Source organism: Mandrillus leucophaeus, unplaced genomic scaffold (assembly GCF_000951045.1).
Source record: "Mandrillus leucophaeus isolate KB7577 unplaced genomic scaffold, Mleu.le_1.0 Scaffold130, whole genome shotgun sequence".
NCBI lineage: Eukaryota > Metazoa > Chordata > Mammalia > Primates > Cercopithecidae > Mandrillus > Mandrillus leucophaeus.
This window is the reverse complement of record NW_012101255.1, coordinates 2,256,701-2,279,406: the sequence shown is the minus strand read 5'-3', so window position 1 is coordinate 2,279,406 and position 22,706 is coordinate 2,256,701. Positions and strand designations below refer to the sequence as shown.

The 22,706-nt window shown below is 39.5% G+C and overlaps 1 protein-coding gene across 1 annotated transcript in view; it reads left to right on the top strand.

The window, feature by feature from the left end:
- Positions 1–22,706, top strand: part of MED12L (mediator complex subunit 12-like) — a 350,848-nt gene that overhangs the window by 19,613 nt on the left and 308,529 nt on the right. Inside the window, exons 2-4 of the mRNA XM_011972754.1 lie at positions 9,950–10,054; positions 16,366–16,557; positions 21,415–21,574. Coding sequence (XP_011828144.1) covers positions 9,950–10,054; positions 16,366–16,557; positions 21,415–21,574 — 457 coding nt within the window. The remainder of the gene's footprint in view (positions 1–9,949; positions 10,055–16,365; positions 16,558–21,414; positions 21,575–22,706) is intronic.

Genomic DNA, 22,706 nt, shown 5'->3' with positions numbered 1-22,706 from the left:
CCTTCCTTCCTTCCTTCCTTCCTTCCTTCCTTCCTTTCAACAGGGTCTCACTATGTTGGCCCAGTTAATCTGAAACTCCTGGTCTCAAGCAGTCCTCCTGCCTCAGCCTCCCAAAGTACTAGGATTACAGGCATGAGCCACCATGCCCGGCCTGATGTCACCTTCTTGCTTAAAACCTTTACTGTTCTTATGATGAAGGCAGAAGTTCTTTACTTGGTTCACAGACCCTGCATAGTCTCTCCCCCAACCCATACTGCTTCATTCTTATCTTTTACAGCTGCATTCCACTTCCTGCTACTGCTATGACAGCATTCTTTCTTTAATTTTCCCAACCTTGCAGACTTTATCCATGCCCATCCTCTGTCTTTCGTCTTGTTAGGCACACATACACCAATGATTGTTACACCTTCCTGATGAATTGACCTTTTTATCATTATGACTTGCCCCTCTTTATCTCTGATAATACTTTTTGTCTTGAAGTCTACTCTATCTGATGTTAATACAGCTACTTCAACTCTTTTATGTTTATTGTTTGCATGGTATATATCTTTTCCATCCATTTACTATCAACTTATCGGTCTCTATATTTAAAGTATGTCTTTATATTTAAAGTATAGCCTGTAGTTGGGCTCTACTTTTTTACTCATTCTGACAATTCCAATCTTCTAGTCTTGGAGTCCAGAGTCCATTGAAGTCTTAGTCCGTGAATATTTAATTAGCATTTAGTGTGTTTATTGATATGGTTGGCTTTGGGTCTACCATTTTACTATTTGTTTTCTGTGTCCCCAGCTTTTTTTTTTTTATTATTATTAGACTATTTTAAAAATAACTTTTGTTTACCAGTTGCATTTTAGTTATACTTGTATTGTTTTTTGGAGTGGTTGCTCTAGGAATTACAATCTATACCCCAACTGTTCATGATCTCCTTAGTGTTAATATCGTATCATTTCATGCAAAATATCAGAGCCTTACTACTGTAAGAGGCTATCCTCTTGAAGTTTAACTCCTACTTTGCAGTCAGAGCTCAGGTCAAAGGCCACTTTTTCAGAGCATTCTTGTCTAACTCCCCAGACTGATTTAAGCCACTATTATGTGCTTTCTGAGCAGGCACTTTGGGGTATTTATAACACTTGGAATTCGCTCACTATGGAATCCCCTGTACTTAGCGGAGTCTGTATGCATAATTATTTGTTAATCTAATGAAGGACGGGGAGCCAGCCCTGAGTTGTGGCTTGAAAAGTATAAAATATTTCATAATAATATACTTCAGGGGGTGGGAATGGCATGATGTAAGACTTAGAGGTTGAAAAGACAGTGTATGTGGGGTGGCATATAATAAAGTAGATTAAACGAAAGTTAAAATATAAAAATAGAAAACAGCTATAATAACAATAGCCACCATTTATAGGGCATTTAATAATGGACCAGCCACTGTGCTAAACTGCACATTTAATCTTATGTAACCTTAGTCCTGTGAGTTATTCCTGTCTCCTTTCAAACAAAGCCACCAAGGTACAGAGATCAGTTACCTTAGTCTCAATCGTAGGTAAGGCTATGCATTCAAACGCAGATCCATGTGACTCGCACACTTAGAATGGAAGCAAGACTGGAATGCTGGGCTTGATTGTTTAAGGCTTTGAATGCCAGTCCTAGGTGACTGTGTTTTGATTTGGGTCCAGAGAAACTGGGGAGAAGACCAGAGATATTATTGAGGGTTTGTAGATAGTTATGCTAGATGCTGCTTTTTCCCTTCTTGGGGAAAAGAGCAGAAAGCCTTCTGATGCTTTTGGATAGGGGAGTGCAGAATAGAAAACTGTTTCAGGAAGATTCATCCAGGGCCAGTAGGCATGCTGGACAGGAGTGAAATGTGTGTGGAGCAGTAGCCGAATCCTGCTGTAACAGCTGCCTCAGTTGGTGGGGGTGGGGTGGGGGATGGCGGAGAGTGAGAGGGGGGCTGTGGTATTTTAAAGGAAGGAATAAAGGGGAGATATGTTTTGAGAGAAGTATGGATAGGTTTGGTTCATGATGAGGTATGAGGAATAAAAGATTCTTCCCTTATTTTCTGGGTCTTTTATATCTGCTAACTGTAGTTGTTGCCTAGTAACAATTAAATGTATCTGTTATGGGGATTATCATAGCCCAGTTTCCCAAACTGGGGTTAACAGACATCTTCGGGGGTCTGAGAGAATGTTCTTTTGGGGGAGAGGTGGACGAGGCTAGGAAATATAGCTATGAAACCATGAAAAATTTTTTGTTTGAGTAAGACTTGAGCTAAGCCAGCCTTCCTGACTAGTTCATAGAGGGATGTTTTGCTACTTCTGTGGCATTCTCATCCCTGGTGGACGTTTCTGTACAATTCATTGAACTGTCATGGAACTGGTTTGTTAGATGTGACTAGGGGACTGAGAAAATTGGGAGTTTCTGCGCATGTTCTGTGCAATAGGTGGTGACGCTCAGAAGATTGTGTCTGTAGTATGTATTTGTGTGCATTATCTGACTTTGAGATGGCCATTGATAATTGTTTAAACTGAGCTTATTTTTTTCTTGAGTGAGAAAGAGCTTAAGAAATTCCTAAACTAGCATCAAAATGTTTTCACTTTCCCAGTGAAACATTTCATTGAAATTAAAAGATTGCTTTGAAAGTGATCCAAAAAATCAGATCTTTCTGTGAAGTTCAAGGTAAAGGCATGAGATTTATGGATGCATTTGGAGGTTACCCAAAGTATCGAAGGTCTGATTTTTTTTTTTTTTTTTTTTTTGAGATGGAGTTTCACTCTGTTGCCCAGGCTGGAGTGCAGTGGCGCGATCTTGGCTCACTGCAACCTCTGCCTCTCGGGTTTAAGCGATTCTCCTGCCTCCCGAGTAGCTGGGACTACAGGTGGCTGCCACCACACACGGCTAATTTTTTGTATTTTTAGTAGAGACGGGGTTTCACCATGTTAGCCAGGATAGTCTCAGTCTCCTGACCTCGTGATCCGCCTGCCTCGGCCTCCCAAAGTGCTGGGATTACAGGCGTGAGCCACTGCGCCTGGCTGAGGGTCTGATTTTTCTATCAGTGTAGAATACAAAAATACAGAGTTAACACAGGCCTTTTCATATTAGCATGGACTATTTTCTGGACTTTGGTTTCTGTTTCTCTCTGTGTGCCTGTCTCCCTAGAATAAAGCTTGTTATTTTAGTTGAAACCAATGACAAGAGGTGTGAGCTTTCTTCTTTCTCTGTGTTTGGATTATTTTGTTGTAAACCTGTTGAAATCCATGTGCACAGTGGTTTGGTGCATTGCTACTCTGGGCCGCTTGGTGAGGACTGTGAATTCACATTCTCAGCTGGCATTGTCTCTTGGTTTAGTTAATACTTGGTCTTGGACGTGCCTGTACAATGGTTTTGCCCTAGATGCTGTTAATGTTAAACGTATTTAAAAGTATGTCTGGATTCGTGGTCTCCTCTGCTTCCCAACAGTTATTAAAAGTGCTTTATTTTTTCTTTTACTCTCCATGTTGTACAATGGGAAGATGTTCAACCTTTAATAAGGGTCCTTTTAAAAGGTGCAGTGCTGTTGATCTGGTTCCCAGAGCACAACCCTGGGAACAAGATCTTGACTAACTGTTGTGTGTGCCTCACGTTTTTGGGATCTTAGTTGCCTCACCTTTGCAGATGGGCAGAGTAGCTGCTGGAAGTTCTGTTATAAGAATTGTTGGCCAGATATAGCCGAACAAGCTTAAATCTCTGTAAGGAAAGGCATTGTAAGAATTTTAGTGACTGCTACCCTCCATTATTTCGAGACATCTTTGAAGAGGTTCAGGGCTAGTATAAGAGGAAGCTATTTGTGTCCTTTACAGATTCTGGCTTGGGGGTTTTAGAGGCATGCTGTTCCAAAATTTGGACTCTCCTCTTTCAATTTTTGCCTGATTAGACTTGACAAAAGCCTTCAGAGCAGTGTCATAAAAGTTTGTTATTTGAGTTCAGGTAACGCACATTACCTCTTGTTTGGAATCTCTTAATGCTGCCTAATACCCTTAAGTATCCATGTCCCAGCCCAGTTTCCCAAACGTGGGGTCTATGGACTCCCTCAGGCTAGAGAAAGTGGTTCTCCTCTAAAAGGGGTCTGTTGGTGCATTACTGGAGTTTGAGAAATAATGTCTAAGCAACAATAGTTAACACTCTGGAATTTGAATCTTATACTTATCTTTTGGATTTTTGTCATTAATGTTAACTCTTCTCAGAAACTTTAGGAAATAGACCATCAGGGTGCTTTGTTGTGATGCTCTGGATTTTCACTTCCTCTCACGTAGTTTCTCTAGGTCCTTGACCTGAAGTTGTGTACTAATAAACCTCACAGATGTGACAGCTGTTTTTTTTGGCTCTGTGGCCCTAGTGTTCTATAGGAAGTTAAAGGAGTGAAGTGAAAACTTTATACACTTGGTTCCTTCCTGGATCTGTGTGTGTGTAGCTTTGCATTTGTGTCTTCAGAGTGAGGGAAGGGGGTGTAGTAGAGAATTCCGCATGGACTTTTCTTCTTGAGATCTCCTGCTCTTGAGCCAAGATGGGACATCCATTTTCTTTCTGGTGTTAGACCTGTACTGGCACTGGGCATGGAAACCCTGGTTTTCTAGAGAGGCAGAAACCTCAAGTGTTCATGTTAGCATGGTCTCTGTATCAGCATCACCTCGGAACTTGTTAGAATTACAGATTCTCAGGCATCACCCCTGACCTACTGAAGTGGGAACTCTGTGGGTGGTGCCAGCAGCTGTGCTTTCGCGAGTTCTTCAGAGGATTCTGATGGATGTAAAAGTTTGAGAGTCACTGCTTTAAGGAAAAGGTCTTTTTAATTTCCCAAGAAGGCTTTTTGTATCTCTGCTGACTGGAGCTTCAGGTTACCACTTTCTGGAACCAAAAATATGATACTAACAATAGCAGCAATGCTAACTGCCAGCCATTTTTATATGGTTTGATGGTTGGGAGCATGGACTTTTTGGAATTCTTCACTACTGTGTAACCTTGGCCACATTAGTTTCTCTCTGGGCTCTTTTTTTTGAACTGGGTTATGGAGATAACGTGGTAGAAACTGTTACTGTCCCCGTTTTACAATTGGGGAAATGGAAGCACAGCAGTGGTCCCAGAGCTTGCTTAGAGTCCCTCTTAAATGTAGTGGGGGGTTTACATTCGAGCTGTCTGATTGCAGACTCTGGGCTCTTACCCACAGTATTCTCCCCACTCGTGTCTGCATCTCCATCAGTCACTCCATGGTGCCAGCGTGTATCCGCCTGGAACCACCTATGCGAACCAGAGGATGGCCTAGTGAGTTGGAATTAGAGCATCCCCAATTGCAGCACGAGCAAGATTTTGACTGACACTTCAGTGTGGAGCTCAGTGTTTCTTAAACCCAGAGCCTGTGAACCCCCTTTTCAGAATAGGGCTCTAAAAGATAAAAGCTATCCCTCTGGCGGGTCTGTGGCTCTCACTGGAAGTACTGTGGAAATCTGGGTGCGGGGAGAGGAGTTAGTTGGTTGTGGCTGCTACCATTGAGTGGGTGGGGTTGTCCTCAGGGTGCAGATGGGTGGGTTCCATGAAGAATTGTCCCGTGTCCCCTGCACTTTCAGATGTGTCACTGAAACCTTCAACTGTTTTTACCCACCTCAGATAGGAATCTGTTTTACGTATAATCTCAAAGTATTTTTTGTATGATTTTAATATACATTGAGTTTCTGAGGAATGTAACTGTTGTGTCTTAATATATTGGGAGACTATTTTGTTAGTTTGAAACTATAGCAAAAGTGTTTCACAGTTTCAAAAAATTCATGTTATGCTCTTCCTGATCATTTGAAATGGTAATACAGCACACTTGTATCAGTTTGCATTTTGTAGTTACTGTGTTATGCTAATGCTAGGAATAGGAACAAACATTTAACAATTTCTTTTGTATTTTTTTGAGACGGAGTCTCGCTCTGTTGCCCAGGCTGGAGTGCAGTGGCATGATCTCTGCTCACAGCAACCTCCGCCTCCCGGGTTCAAGCAATTCTCAGCCTTCTAGGGCCCTGCTTCTTCAAAGTCTAATGTGTCCATGAATCATGTGGGAATTTGTTAAAAGGCTGATTGTGACTCTGGGGTAGGAGTGAGATTCTGCCTTTCTAACCGGCTTGCAGGTAATGCCAGTGCTCCAGGGCCATGGACCACACTTTCAGTTGTGAGAGTCCAGTGTAGTGTGCCTGAGCGTTTCCTGTTGAAGTACCTATTTTAAGTTACTTTCTTTTTAAAAAGTTTTAGAATGAGAGCATTATACTGATTTAAAAAATATTGGTATAGGTAAGTTATTTATGAATTTCATTTCACACTTGGGAAATTGATGTTATAAAATGTTGTTTTCAGGATGGTATGTGGGGTGTGATGGGATGAGTGCCCCTACCCTGGGTGACAAAGCGGTGCTAGTTAGAAACACAAATGAAATTACAACTCCAAATTCATGAGGTAGTGACTCAGAATATGCTCATGTTAATTGTTCAGAATAGGATGTCGTTCATTTATTTATTCTTTGAACAAATATTTTTTGAACACCTGCAATGTGTGCTGTTTGCCAGGCACTGCATCTGTGCACTCTGTGCTTGGCCTGTGTTTGTCAACAAAATAAAGATCCCCAGTTTTACGCACCTTATCTTCTCATCGAGGAGACAGCCAATACACATTCTAAATTATAGTGTGTTTTAGGTGATAAATGCTATGGATTGTTGAAGGATCAGGAATGCTGGGAGGTAAAGGGAATGGGTGGACAGTTCCAGTTTAAATAGGGTCATCACATTTCTCATTGAGAATGTGAAATTTGAGCAAAAAGTTAAGGTGGTCAGGTCGTTGACCATGTGGATACCAGGAAAAAGAGCAGTCTAGGCAGGGGGAACAGACAGTGCAAAATCCCTGATTAGAGAATGCTGGGCTGGTATGTTTGAGGAATTGTAAGGAGACCAGACAGTGTTAGTGAAGGAGAGTGTCGTTAGTGATTAGGCCAGAAAGGCAACAGGGTTAAGATCACACAGGAACTTTTAGGACATCATAGGGCCTTTGCTTGTACTTTGAGTAAAATGGAACATTATTGCAGGCTTTGAGCAGGAGTGACATGGTCTCACTTGAGTTTTAAAAAGCTCCCTATGGCTGCTGTGTTCAAAGTGGCCTTCAGGGGGAAAGGGGAGAGGCTAGGAGACCAGTTAGGAGCCATTGCATTGCCTAAGCATGAGATGATGCATGGTGGTAATGAGAAGTGGTCAAACTACATGTATTTTTGCGAAATTTAGAATGCAAAGTTTAAACTTCTCAGAACTCAAGGCTCCCAATAATATCCATGTGGCTCCTAGTTTGAGGAAAATCTGAGGTAGATGACAGATATGTATCCATAGTTCCATGTTCTTTTCCTTCTGGGGGTTCTGAGTTTGCGCACACACTCAGGAGTGGGCATGTGTCTTCGTCCCAGCGATTAGCAGTTGGATACAATGAGCAGCTACCTGATCTGGTGTTAGTATAAACTAAAAAGTGAAGCAATACTAAACTATCTGGTTCTGAAAATCTCACACATTCTTCTTGATTAGGCCAGAATGTATTTTTAGTAAAAGCATATGCTGTTACTCAATGTTTCTTATAATACTCTGATGGTAAATCAAAGATAAATATTCAGTTTTCTCTTCCTACTTTCCCCCTGAGCTCACTGCTGGTACTCCTACTTTCTTAGACTCAGAGACTACTGAAATTTCGATAGCACATTTGCTTTAAGTTGACTGAAATCTTTCTGACTTAAAATATGCATTATGTAGTTTTGCTCTATATTTTCACATACTTTATTTGAAAATGTGGGAGCAGTTTGGAGATATCTTCTGATAATGTACTTGTAACTTCTATTCTGCGTGGATCACGATTTCAGTGACCTTCTATACTTGGAGGAGACTTGTGATTACCATAGAGTGAAATTTCCTATTGAGGGGTCTTTTGAAAACTCGCCAAAACAGTGGCCCGCCAAGGCATTAGTAAGAGCACACATAATTAAGTAAAGTTACATGGCATGTCTCCAGGAGACCTTTGTTCTCAGCCAAGGTGACCTTTTTAGAGTTTGGTTAGGTGCTTAAATGTCATAAACTATTTTGTTCTAAGCTTCTTGATTAATCGTAACAGTGATTTTGATCAATTGCTGTTTTTCATTTTACGCATGCAGCAGTTACTTAAAGGAATAAGTGTGTCTTATTCTTGTGCCGTGGCTACCATTACTCTCAACTGTTACTAGGATTATTTCTTGGCTTGGAGTGAGGGGAGCAGGAGGTAGCTTCATTTACTCAAACCTCTCCCTCTTATTCTTTCAAGTCTGTATTTTAGGAATTCTGATTTCGTTCCATAACTCAGTGATAATCTGGGTAGGGCAAGAAGGTTTTTTTTTTTTTTTTTAAAAGGCTTGGGTTATTTTTGATGTGTTGTGACCTTGGAAAAGTGTTCTTATATCTGTCCAGTAGGAGATCTTTTTAAGGAGAGTAGGAGTTGTAGCCACATATTTTTAGACCACATTTTCATGTGGCATTTGTTCTTTGGTGGCATGGTGTCATGGAAATTTCTCTTCCTAGTCTAGGATTTAGAAGATAGTATTTCCGTGCTGGCTTTGTCCAGTTGCTGCACTAGCTTAGTGAGGCACACTTTTCTCATCTGTACAACGGGCGTGAAGATACATGCCTACTGTCTCCTTTGGAATTGGAGTTGGTAAAGATCAAGTGAGCCAAAATACTTGAGAAAACATTGCAGCTCTAAACTTCCTTTCAGTTGTGGGTTGTGATGTTGTGTGACTGTGATCATAGGGCATGTGCCTAGGAACCCTTTACTTCTGTCTTTAATTCATCATATGTCTTGGGTAAGTTGGTGAACCAGCTTTCTTAAACATAAAACAGGTGTGTGCATAGGGGTTGGCCACAAATGGAGAGTCAAACTATGGGTTCTCTGGAAACACTTTTTTTTTCTTTTTTTTGAGATGGAGTCTCACTCTGTTGCCCAGGCTGGAGTGCAGTGGCGCGATCTCGGCTCACTTCAACCTCCACCTCCCAGGTTCTAGCGATTTTCCTGCCTCAGCCTCCAGAGTAGCTGGGATCACAGGCGTCTGCTACCACGCCCAGCTAATTTTTGTGTTTTTAGTAGAGATGGGGTCTCATCATGTTGGCCAGGCTGATCTTGAACTCCTAACCTCAGGTGATCCACCTGCCTCGGACTCACAAAGTGCTGGGATTACAGGCGTGAGCCACCGCGCCCGGCCTGGAAACAATTCTTAAAAAAAATCCTATTTTATATTTCTGTGAGATTTTTGCTCAATTTTTTTTCCTTTTTCTAACTTATAAGTTAAAAAAAAAATCTAAACTTACAGGAAAGTTAAAGGAATAGTATAATGGGCCAGGTGCGGTGGCTTACACCTGTAATCCCAGCACTTTGGGAGGCTAAGGCCAGAGAATCACTTGAGGTCAAGAGTTTGAGGCCAGCCTGGACAAAATGGTGAAACCCCATCTCTACTAAAAATACAAAGATTAGCCTGCTGTTGTGACGGGTGCCTGTATGTAATCCCAGCTACTCGGGAGGCTGAGGCAGGAGATTGACTTGAACCAGGGAGGTGGAGATTGCAATGAGCTGAGAGTACACCACTGCACTCCAGCCTGGGTGACAGAGTGAGACTCCATCTCCAAAAAAAAAAAAAAAGATAGTATAATGAACACCCATGTACTCAGCACCTAGAGTCAACAGTTAACATTTGCCACATTTGCTCCTTCCCTCTACACATTTATGTATTGGTGTTTAAACTTCAATTTCTGCCTTCTTTGATTGTTGTCCTTTCAAGAATTCTCCTCTACAGAGTATAACAAATTTAGCCATTACTTAGGGTGCAATATGTTGGATTATGTTGAAGCTTTTACATCCTTTTGCTTAATCAATACCTTCTCTTGAACAGGATGAACTTACTGCTGTGAATGTAAAGCAAGGCTTCAATAATCAGCCAGCCTTCACTGGAGATGAACATGGCTCAGCTAGAAATATTGTAATTAACCCATCAAAGGTAATGTTATTTGTTTATTTCCTCAGACTCCTGAAGAAGTTTGTATATGTGACACCCTTAATAATCAGTGTTGATAAATTAGTGTTACTTAAGCTACAGTCCATATTCAGATTTCCCCCAAATACCCTGTATGCTGTCCTGCCCCAGGATCCAATCAGGGATCATACATTGCATTTAGTTGTCACATCTTTTAATTTAGTACAGTACAGCTCTCTGCCTCTCCCTCCTCCCCTTTCCTGCCTTTTTTTAAAAAGGCTTTTATGATTGCTATTCTAGAAGAGCCCAGGTCAGTTGTCTGATATACTAGTGCTATATTCTAGATTTTTCTGATTGTTTTCTCGTGACAGGATCCAGGTTAGATATTTTTGGTAAGAAGACTACATTGCATCATATCAGGAGACACACAATGCCAGTTTGCCCTATTGTTGGCTATAATTTGATCACTTGTTCTGGGTGGTGTCCATCTCCCTGCATCTCCATGCATTGGAACCATCTCCCTGCATTGGAAAGGTAGTCCTCTCTACCTCTTAGTAAGGTCTACAAGTGATAATTTGAGAGGATATAAATATCCTATTTTTCAATAAAATTTCATCCTGTTATTTTAGCATCACTTGATGACTCCTGCTGAATGATTTATTTTGCTGGTGATTGCAAAATGCAGGTTTTCTAATTATTCCATATGCATGTTTTACTTGGCATTCTTTTGTTAAAAGAAGTACTTCCTTTTACACTCAAGTTTTTAGTGTCACGTTGGATTATTTTTTTTTCTTTTAATTTGACGTGTTATAATCCATACCTTCATTTTTCTTTTTGATGCTCAGATTGTCTCATGTTCTGCTAGTAGGGACCCCGCTAACCTGGCTGCTGGTTAAATGTCCTTGTCATCCTTTGAGCACTTCCCTACTTTTGGCACCAAAACATATTCCAAGTTTATCTTGTTCTTTCCCAAACCAGAAGTGTATGCTCAGTGCTACTGGAGTGTCATTCTTTCTAGGCTTTCTCAGTGGATAGAGATGGGAAACATAGATACATATTTTTTCTACCTACCTGTTATTACCATTTCTAGCCCAGTGCCGCAGGGTATTTCCCCTGCTTTTTCGTATTCCATTTTTAGGTCTCCCTTCTCCCAAAATGAGAACTCTGGCTCTTAATAATATCAATATATATATTTATTTATTCTTACAGCACACATAAAAAAGTTCCAGAATAAAATACTTCATTGCCACTCCAGCAACAAAACCACTGAATCAATGTGCAATTTTTCTACAATACTTTTTGCCCTTAGACTTTCATTAAAAGTATATACTCAGAATGTTGTGCTTAAAATTTTTTTTTTTTAAATTATATGTCTTTTTCTCTGCATTTATCTTATCAATTAGTAATATAGGCTAGGTGCAGTGGCTCACGCTTGTAATCCCAGCACTTGGGGAGGCCGAGGCAGGCGAATCACCTGAGGTCAGGAGTTTGAGACCAGCCTGGCCAACATGGTGAAACCCTGTCTCTACTAAAAATACAAAAATTAGCTGGGTGTGGTGGCAGGCATCTGTAATCCCAGCTACTTGGGAGGCCGAGGCAGGAGAATCGCTTGAACCCAGGAGGCAGAGGTTGCAGTGAGCTGAGATCGTGCCATTGCACTCCAGCCTGGGTGACAGAGCTAGACTCCGTTTCAAAAAAAGGAATATAAATAGAATTGTTTGCGTTTCTCTGTAATCTTTTAGGGTTTGATTTTTTTTCATATATTTTGAGTTGGATATTAAAATACTTTTGTGAAATTAGAAACATACATACAAATGAAAAGAAATCAGACATGCAGGTGAATTTCTATTTCCTTTCCCTTCTCCAGAGAAATGTTAATGGTTTGCGCATCATTCCAGATCTCTCTTTATATGCACACAAGTGCACACAAGTTGTTAAACTATCAACTGAAATATTACTTAAGTGGTGTGAAAGAAAATAGAAACATTTTCTGCAGATAGTCCTATTGACCAAACACAATGTTTTTAGTTTTGTCTTTTTTCAATCTTGGTACAATTTTTTATGTTAAAACCACAATTATGTATATGTAATTTGTGATCCTTTTTAAAAATTATGATAAAACATTTACCATTTAACCATTTTTAAGTGTACAGTTCTTGGTCATTAAGTATATTTCGCATTGTTGTCACAAACATCAACCATTGTCACCATCCATCTCCAGAACTGTTTTTTTTTTTTTGAGACATATTCCAAGTTTATCTTGTTCTCTTCCAAACCAGATCTACAAGGTGAAGTCTGGCTCCATCGCCCAGGCTGGAGTGCAGTGGCGCAATCTTCACTCACTGCAACCTCTGCCTTTCTCGTTTAAGCCATTCTTGTGCCTCAGCCTCCCGAGTAGCTGGCCACGCCTGCCACCACACCTGGCTAATTTTTGTATTTTTGTAGAGACAGGGTTTCACCATGTTGGCCAGATGGTCTCAAACTCCTCGCCTTAAATGATCTGCCTGCCTTGGCCTCCCAAAGTGCTGGGATTACAGATGTGAGCCACTGTGCCCGGCCTCAGAGTCTTATCTTTCTTAATTGGTCTGCCTTAAAAAATTGAAACATTATTTTGTATGCACTTTTCCTTATGGCTGAAGTAGTCATATGAATAATAATTCATGGCTAGATAACATTCCATGATGTATATATGTGCTGTAATTGACTGAAACCTCTATATACAGCAGTTAGTTTGTTGCCAATTTCTCATGGTTATTTATAAAGAAACTGTAGTAATACTTGAAAGTATAACTTTTGTTCTTTAGGATAAATTCCCTGAATTGTATTACTACTTGGTTAAAGGGTGTATTAATGTACTAGGGCTGCTATAACAAAATACTTCAGACTGGGTGTCTTAAACAACAGAAATTTAATTTCTCACCATCTGAAGGCTGGAAGTCCAAGATAAGGTGTCAGCAGGTCTGGTGTCTCCAGATGCCTCTCTCCTTGGCTTGCAGATGGCCGCCTTCTCACTGTGTCTTCACATGGTCTTTTCTCCTTGTGTGTTCCTCTGTGGTGTCTCTTATTCTTATAAAGTCCTACTGGATTAGGGCCCAGTCATATCACCTTATTTAACCTTAATTACCTCCTTAAAGCCCTATCTCCAAATATAGTCACACTGAGGGTTAAGACTTGAAGATGAATTTTGAGGATGTACAATTTAGTCCGTAATAGAGAGTATGAACGCTTTATGTCTCTTGATATGAACTGCTAAATTGTTCAGTTGTATCAAGTTTTATGTCAATTTAAATAACTGAGTAAATGGAAATAACATCTATTACACTTCTGCTACCACTCTTTCTGTGAGATTTACTCAAGGACCCAAGACTTCTGAGGGGAATTTGATTTTATAAATATGAAATACATGAATTATAATGTAACTCCTAAATTTTTTCCCCACATTCTTATCAAATTAATTATTTTTGAAAATAACTTTGGATGGATGGAAACAAATGTTAAATTTAACCTTATCTCTGGCCGTGTGTGATGGCTCACACCTGTAATCCCAGCAATTTGGGAGGCCGAGGCGGGCGGATCACCTGAAGTCAGGAGTTCGAGACCAGCCTGGCCAACATGGTGAAACCCCGTCTCTACTAAAAATAAAAAAAATAAAAAATAAAAAGGAGCTGGGTGTGGTAGTGGGCACCCGTAATCCCAGCTACTCTTGAGAGGATGAGGCGGGAGAATCTCTTGAACCCAGGAGACAGCAGTTGCAGTGAGCCAGAATCACGCCAGTGCCTTCTAGTCTAGATAACAGAGTGAGACTCTGTCTCAAAAAAAAAAAAAAAAACCCAAAACTAAACAAAAGACACCTTACCTCTTATACCTTGTTTGCAGGAGTACACAATTGTATAAACCTTTTAGAGGGCAATTTGGCAACGCTTATTAAAATTGCAGAATTATACAGTCTGAATTCTGGAAGTCTGTCCTAAAGCTCTAGCTATGTATGAAATAACAAATGTGAAAGGCTACTCATTTTAGTGTGATTTGTAATAGCAAAATTTTGGAACAAATGCTGTCCATTAATGGTAACTTGATTAAATGTATATCCAGACAGTACATTGTTATGTGTCTATAAAAATGACGAGGCTTTCTGTGTACAGATAAGGAAGGGTCTCAAACATTTACTAAGTATGCATAATGAGTTATACATACAAGGAAGAGAAAAATAATAGATGCGTGTTTACTCTCCTGTATCCACATAAGGAAACAATGGAAGGACACATAAGAAATGAATCAAATTGTTTACTTGGAGGTAGGCATTGGGACTTGGGAATGAGGTGGCTCTTTGCTTTTTATTGTATTTATGGATTGATTTCTGAATAATATGTATTGCTATGGCAATTAAGTGTTATAATCATGTTTTGACCTTTTTTGGAGCCCTAATGTACATTTTCTAGTGTTCTGCTTTCTTGGGAATTTTGACTTTGTTAACAGTAGGCATTTGTTTACAAGGGCTTGTTAGCAGGAATTAATATATACACATGCAGTCACTGTTCCATTGCTGTCATTAAGTATATAGGAGAATATAATTATAAAATAGATTGCTCAGACTACTTTTTTCGTTTTTAGAGCTCTGTTTATTATTATTAAATACTTAAACATAATTACAAATAAGAGACCTCTTGAATATATAGCAATCTGCAGCCGTAGGTGTTTTGTGCTCTTAGTGCAAAGACCAAATATCAATTGAGAAATTTAAAATTAAACAGTTGGCTGCTACTGGCTGCTTGTTTCCAAACAGCTGGTTCTGCTACATTTTTGCACTTAATTTATTCACTGTTTGGACATCCTGCAAATATTTGCTTTAAAATAAATCACAAACTGCGGTGAAGTTCTTTGCATAAAAAAAAGACTCCTTTTCTACTTATTCTAATTTTTATTATTGTATTACATTAACACGCTAAAACCGGACTTCTTGTCATTACACCAATCACAAAGATCAAAGAACGTCAGGCTTTTCACCCTATAGATGAACTTGGCTAATGGCTTAGAACTGTGTTTCAACCTGTGGACTAATTGTTTATTGACTCATTAGTTAAGGTGGTGATTCTTATTTTGCTTCATCAGGGTAAGTATTTTATTTTAGTCATGGTTGCCACTGTTTGCTAACTTCATTGGGGATATTTATCAGAAATTAACTGCATCATCTTATTAAAGAACTCCCAGAGTCTGAAATGTGATGCTTTGATAGGATTCTTGAAAAAATTCCAACAGATTTTTTATAGATTGACTGAATTTTTTTTTTTTTTTTTGGAGATGGAGTCTCACTCTGTCATCCAGGCTGGAGTATAGTGGTGTGATCTTGGCTCACTGCAACCTCTGGCTCCCGGGTTCAAGTGATTCTCATGCCTCAGCCTCCCCGCATGTCAGGCTAATTTATTTTTTTATTTTTTTTTTTTTTAGAAGAGACGGGGTTTCATCATGTTGGCCAGGCTGGTCTCAAACTCTTAACCTCAGGTGATCCACCTGCCTTGGCTTCCCAAAGTGCTGTGATTACAGGTGTGAGCCACCACACCCAGTGAGATTCACTAAATTTTTAGCTATTACTTTGTTCTCTGCCTTCTTGTTAGTTCTTTCCTGTTCCTTTCTTTTTTCCTTGTCCATCTTTTAATTTGGTTAATATGAAAACGATACAGTAATTCATAGTAGCTTTCTTTGCCACTTTGCGTCATTCAGAGCAGGTAATACTAGCTTTTTCTTGAATCATTTGTAGTTGTGAAATTGGCAGCCCAATAAAAAATGTTGAATACCAAATTTAATTGAACCTTTTGTAATTTGCCATTTAAATAAATTAAATTTCTCTAGATTCTTTGTTTAAAAGCATTGAGTGTAAATACCGAGTTTCCTTTCCAAAAATAAGTGCTATTAAGATGAAACAAGAAAAAGAATGATTACTGAGTGATTACTAGACTTTCTTCTCTCAGGGAAAGCATTCTCTCCTGACGGGTGTGTAGTATTAGAAAGGAGAAAGAGCAGCTGAAGGATTAAAGCAGAATCCATTCTACTGAAATTTATTCAGGATGTAATTAATTTCATCTTAGCAGAGATTTCCAAAGGCCCCCCTCGCCCCCCTCTGCCAAACTACTTGTGAATAGTGGTATAAAGGTGCTGTGTATCATAGTTAGTGTAAGGAAATCACATCACTTGGATTCAAAGACTTAAATTCCCAATTTAATTTCTGATGGGCTGTATGAAGATTTTCAGTTGAAACAATAAAGATAAAATACTAATGTACAGTACTAAGCTACTTGTTTATTGTCTTAACTTTCCCTTTTTTTCTCTTCTTTCCACAGATTGGAGCTTATTTTAGCAGCATATTAGCTGAGAAACTGAAGCTTAACACTTTCCAGGACACGGGAAAGAAGAAACCACAAGTTAATGCTAAAGATAATTATTGGCTGGTTACTGCTCGATCCCAGAGTGCAATTCATAGTTGGTTTTCTGACTTAGCAGGAAATAAGCCGCTTTCTATTTTGGCAAAAAAGGTATCAAATATTTCTTACATTGTTTTAGTTATGGTCTTACAATCAGCTGTTTGGGATGATGTTCAAGTATATTTTTGTTTTTCCCAATTCTTTTTGAGACTGCAAGCCCAATGGCAGGTTTGTGGTACCAGGTGGGTGCCACCCCATGCTGTTTTCCCCTTTTGTTTGATTGCATGTGGTGCCTAGGACATCTATAAATCCCTAAACATTCCACATATCAAGCTGTTTATGTGGATTTTAGGTAGACAAGATTTTAAAATCGAGAACAGACAAGAAGCCTGCATTAAAAAAAAATTACATTTCCAGTTTTCTTAGGCCAAGATGTCCAAGATTTGTTAAAAAGATTCTTGCTTTGAGGTTATTTTCTTGTCTTTAAAAGTACCCATCCAAATGCTTCAAGCTGTCTCCTTCCTACCAAGCGAGATAAAGATTGTGATTCTATGTGTGCTTGTTCTTTGAAAAATTTTTAGAACAAAATGGGCAGGTTTATTCATAGCTTCTAGCTTTTTTTATAGGGGAGGGGATGTGGGAGGTTCTTTTAAAATCTTTGCCTTTGGTCATTTTCCTCAAGTGGGAAATAATACACAGATTCAACAGTCTCGTGGTCCAAACAATATAAGATACCTCTTGAAATTTATATAAGAAACTAGATACCTTGCTCATAGTCCTGATCTCTGATTTCTTGCACAACTTTGAAATAATCCCAGGGATCTTTTCTTATCTCTCCTAAGGCCCTTTAGTGTTAGTAGTGCCTGTCTTCTGTTCTTAGTGTTAAGTTTTCCTTATCAGCTTGGTACAGGCCCAGTTTATAGAGGAGCTCTTTTGTATATTTGCCTATTTTCCAAAGCAGCTCTTTGAAAATAGTGTCTGTAGCTTCCATTGGCTTTATTTTGCCTGAATGTCATAATGTTGTATTGCCTTGTGTAGATTTCAGTGGTGAAAGGCAACTGAAATCTTGAAAGAGTGTACAGTCAGCATAACCACCTCTTACCATTCAGTTAGTACCACTGTCTCAATCCAGGCTGAACCATGTATGACTTCTTTTCCAGTGGTGAATATTTACTTTGTAGTCCCACTGTGGCCTGTGAATTGTATCTGAAGGCCCTATAAGTCATAGGGCATCCTTCAATATTTGATGGCTTTTGACTAACCATTCATACTTTCCATGTTGCCAGCCTGACATCTTTCCATTTAGTTTTTCTTTTTTTCATAAGTTTTTACAGTGCATATTTGGGATTTGCTACTCTTGAGGAGTTGATGCCCTTGCTCTAGGGGAGTAGTGGTTTCTCCTCTTGTAGGAGGAAGATGAATCATGGTGCAGTGTATTAGCCATTATTCTTCTTTCTTTATTAGGAGCTGCCTCTGGCCAAGTCAGGTGTTCCTCAGGTAAGCCCTGATGTTAATTCTTTGTAAACTTGAAGATGTTTTCTTTGTAAAACGATTAAATATACTTTGAAATATTCATTTCTTGGGCATTTCAAGAATCCTTCCCCTTCCCTCCTCAGCATATCATCTTCTTGAGATGGTGAAATCTCTTTTAGAATGGGGTAAAGCAATGCATTCTCTGCATGTTCTTCATATTAGAGAGTTCAAATACTTCTTTAATTTTTGGTATTCATCTGTGCGATGGCTTAAGGTAGAAAGCCTGGGTTTACCTGCTAAGATCCTGAGTCATCTTTGAAATCTTATCTTGAGTTCATAATGGTTTCCTGTATGGATGATATTTCAGGACCTGGTTTTCTGCTACTGTGAAGCTTCACAGCGTGCCAAGGCTTTATCCACAGAGGCTTGTAAAGGACCTTTTAACTCAATCACAATTATAGATCGATTTGGAAAAATAGACTTCTGGCATCTAGGGATATTCTTCCAGGTCTTGAACAGTTCATTAACTCTCACCTGTTCCCTTCAGGTGACTTTGATTACTGTGGTCTGTGAAATTTTCTTTTGCGTTTACCCTTGCTTAGCAGAGGATGCAGTGATAATGTGCATCCAAGGAGAAAGGTGATAGGACACCCTTCTGTGGTTTGAAAACCAGCACATACTAGGTATCTTAATTTTCTTTCTGTACTTAGATGCAACTGTGGCTTGATTTAGAACCAGACGGCTGCCCTGTGATTGCCAAGTTTTAGCTGTCATTTAAAATCACATGTATTCTTTATTGAAAAACATGTAATGCAACAAGGTGAGGAAGTCAATACTTTAGTCAATATAAATGTATTTATCTTTCTGAGTTGGCCCAACTGTAGATTTGACAAAATTATTAATATGTGTCTGGTTGGTCTGCTTTCTTAATTGAGTAACTTCTTTCACATACGTTCTTCTGAATTCCGAAATCTTGAGTTGCATCAACCAATTCTCATGGGGTTCTGCTAGTACGGACAGTGAGGTAGAGGTTTGCATTGTGCTGTTAACGTAAGATCTGTGCTGAGTTTTATTTACTGTCTCATCTAAACATTTCACAAGTTCAGATGTTTTATTTTTTCCCCTCTGCCAATTGTAGTTCAAAGGAAATCCTTTAGGCATCTATGAAAGATAACTACTAGTAGTGACTCTTTTGGAGATGCTAACTTGCACTTGTTTATGTTTTAGGTCTTGATCTATATAACCTTTTGGCATGTCTGAATGAGAGACAGCCTCACCTTGACAATGAAAATTTAACTCACTGACACCACACTGTACATTCTGGTGAAAAGCAGCTACTCAGGTCTTGAACTGAATATTGAACTCTGTGCTTTTCTTGTCCCTGACTTAAATGATAGCCAGTATGCCAAGAGCCTTGTGCTCCATGAGAGATGTGCCTTGTAAGCCTCATTTTCAGGAAATGTTCCTGTTAAATTGTGTCTTTTTTGTCTAAAAGAGATACAATTTAGTATCTGGTCTGCAGAGAGGAAGCCTTCTGGCTTTGGCCTATGTGACTTTTATCTCCCGTTTAGTTGTGTTGGGTGCAGTGTAATCGCCTCTGTCATGGGGTCTGTGTTCTGAAGTCAGCACCCAAGGCAGGAACTGTACATGACTAGTCTCTTCAGTTGCCCATGAAATATGTATGTGGATATACTGCAATTTTTTTTTTTTTTTTTTTTGAGACATGGTCTCGCTGTATCGCTCAGAGTGGAGTTCAGTGGCATGATCTTGGCTCACTGCAACCTCTACCTCCCAGGCTCAAGCAATTCTCCCACTTCAGCCTCCTGAGTAGCTGGGACTACAGGTGTGTGCCACTGCACCTGCCTGATTTTTATATTTTTAGTAAGGTTTTGCCATGTTGCCCGGGCTGGTCTCAAGCTGATAGGCTCAAGTGATCCACCTGCCTCTGCTTCCCAAAGTGCTGGTATTATAGTCCTGAGCCACCGTGCTGGGCCTATACGTTGCATCTTAATGTGCAACCCAGACAGCTTTTCCTTCAGCATTGGAAAACTTTATGGTTCTTTGGCAAGGCCAGGTGAAATAGTTTGCTTGTTTTTAAGGGCCACACACTGAAATAATTAGCTCTTAAAAATAATTATTCTAGGATCACACTTTGTACCAAGTGTGTGAATAGTCAAATTTGTGACATATCAGTGCACAGATACCACTGTATGAGTGAGGATTTGGTTAAGAGAAAAATGCCTTGCTGTGTGAATCAGTTAGCTGGTCTGAAGCCTTGATTTTCACAAAATCAAGTAAGAGTTTGGGACAGAGAGACCAGGGCTCTTGGTATTTATAGTAGTGTTGTTCCAGATCCTCTTAAGAAAGGGTCACATCCATGACCTGAAAGCACTTTGGTTGGCATGGAGAAATCCTTGGAACTGACAACAAAATAATCATTATAATTTTGATTCATGTAATTGTTTTGCTTTATCCTTTTAACTACCCTGTGAGGTGGACAGGGTTGATGTTAATAACACAGTTCATAAATGAGGATCCCAGGAGTGAAGGGCTTAGCCAAACAGGCTTCATTCAGGAGTGGAGTACAGAGGGGGTCATGGCTGGCGTGGAGCATGTCCTTGCCCCTCAGTCTCATTGCTCTCATCCTGCTGCATCATGGCTAATGTAGTCTTTGTTCACTGTTTTTCTTCCTTTATATTCATAAACTTGAATAGATGATATAGATGAATGGGCTATTCTTAGGATATTTATGAGGGATACTAGAAGAATGAATTAACTCTTTCAAACCATTCAGTGGTACATTGGGATACTAATTTGCTAAATAGTACCTTTGTGGTCTGGAAGACATAATTAACTGCCTCAAGTGCCTAATTTCAACCAGTAAATTAATTACCTAGCTATTTCTGGCTCAGTGTTTATTCGGCAGATACACTGATCCGTCATTGTAGCCTCTCTTTTAAATTTTGGACTAATGTCACTTTCAGAAGCTTTCTGGAAATTGTTACTCTTATGAAATGTTAATCAGAAAGCTTTGTACACACACAAAAAAGGTTCTGGATAAAATACAGAGTAGGAACAATTTTCACTTGGTCTGTCCCTTCCAATTTTGAGATAAATTCTTTGGAGGACTGTCATGAAATTATTTTTCCTTGCTCTTTTGATAAGATGAGTAGCTCTCAGCATCTGAGAATCTGAAAATCATTTATTTTTTTAAAAATAGAAAGCACAACTAATGAAACTTTTCTATTGTGCTAAACCTAGTTTTGGTTATTTTTTCTTAATGAAAATTGGCTTAAAATGTTCCTAAAAAAAAAAAAAAACAAAAAAAAACAAAAAAAAACTGCATGTGCTATTTGAAAATCCATCAAGGATATACTTTCTTAGAGCCAGCAGGTAACTTATAGCCTCTTTCTTTTGCTTCGCCTTTATTTAGGTTTATCTAGTGATGAACACAGTATGTGATTATTATAAACATACTATGTTGTTTCTTTTTAGGTTCCTATCCTTAGTAAAAAAGAGGATGTTTTTGCATATTTAGCTAAATATTCTGTGCCAATGGTTCGAGCAACGTGGTTGATCAAGATGACTTGTGCCTATTATTCTGCTATATCTGAAGCTAAAATTAAGAAACGTCAGGCTCCTGATCCGAATTTGGGTAAGTGAGAGAATACAATACATCTTACATTTCATTATTGATTTTGCAAGTAATTGTTGCCTGCACCCTCTGGACACAGCCCAGCATGGTGAGTGTTGAGAAGGTCTGTGGTGAGACTTGAGTCGCTCGGGTATGGATAGTTCACTCAGTCTCAGAATCCTGACTCCATTAGCAAGGGCTGTTGATCTTACTGCCAAACTATATCCTGAATCTGAACACTTTTCACCACCACAGCTATTAAAATGCTGGTTTAAGCCACCGACATCTCTTGACTGGTTAGAGTCGCAGACTTTTAGCAGCTTTCTCTGCTGTTACTTTTGCGCCTTACGTTCTATTCTCTGTATAACTACTGTACTAATCTCCAAGCCTAAATGATCTATTGTGTTTCTACTTATAAATTTACAGCAATTTCTTATTACAGTTGGAATACAGATCCAGATTCTTTACTGTGGCCAGTGAAGTCATCTCTGATCTGCCCCTACCCCTTCCTATGATGTTCCAGCCACAGTGCCTTCCTTCTATCCTCCTAATATGCTGAGCTGAGCTCCTTCCCTTTTCAGGGCTTCTGTGTTTCTTGTTTGTTGTACTTGGTTGGTCTTCTCTGGGATATTTGCATGATTCTGTCTCTTCACTGCATCTTTGGCTTAAGTGTCATTTCTGCAGGAGGCTTTCTCTGGCCATCTACCTAAATTGCATTCCCTCTCTTTATCTCCTCTCCCTCTACTTCTGGTTATGTTCTCACATGTTATTATTTTATTCAATGTCCATCTCAATATCTGAAGTTATGTTTAAAATATTTGTATCTGTCACTCTGTGCCCAACTCACATGCACTAAAATGTAAGGCCCGTAAGGGCAGGAGTATCGGTCTTATTCTCACCAAGTCCCCAGTGTCCAGAATCATGCTGGCCATGGTCAGTATTTTGAGTCAGAGTCCCCACTGTGTTGGTTTCTAGACCGTGACTTCTTGAGGTATTTCTAAAACATACTTTGTAGAAGATATGATGCTAAACCAGAAATGTACATAAAGAATTATGTATAGCCGGGCGCGGTGGCTCAAGCCTGTAATCCCAGCACTTTGGGAGGCCGAGACGGGCGGATCACAAGGTCAGGAGATCGAGACCATCCTGGCTA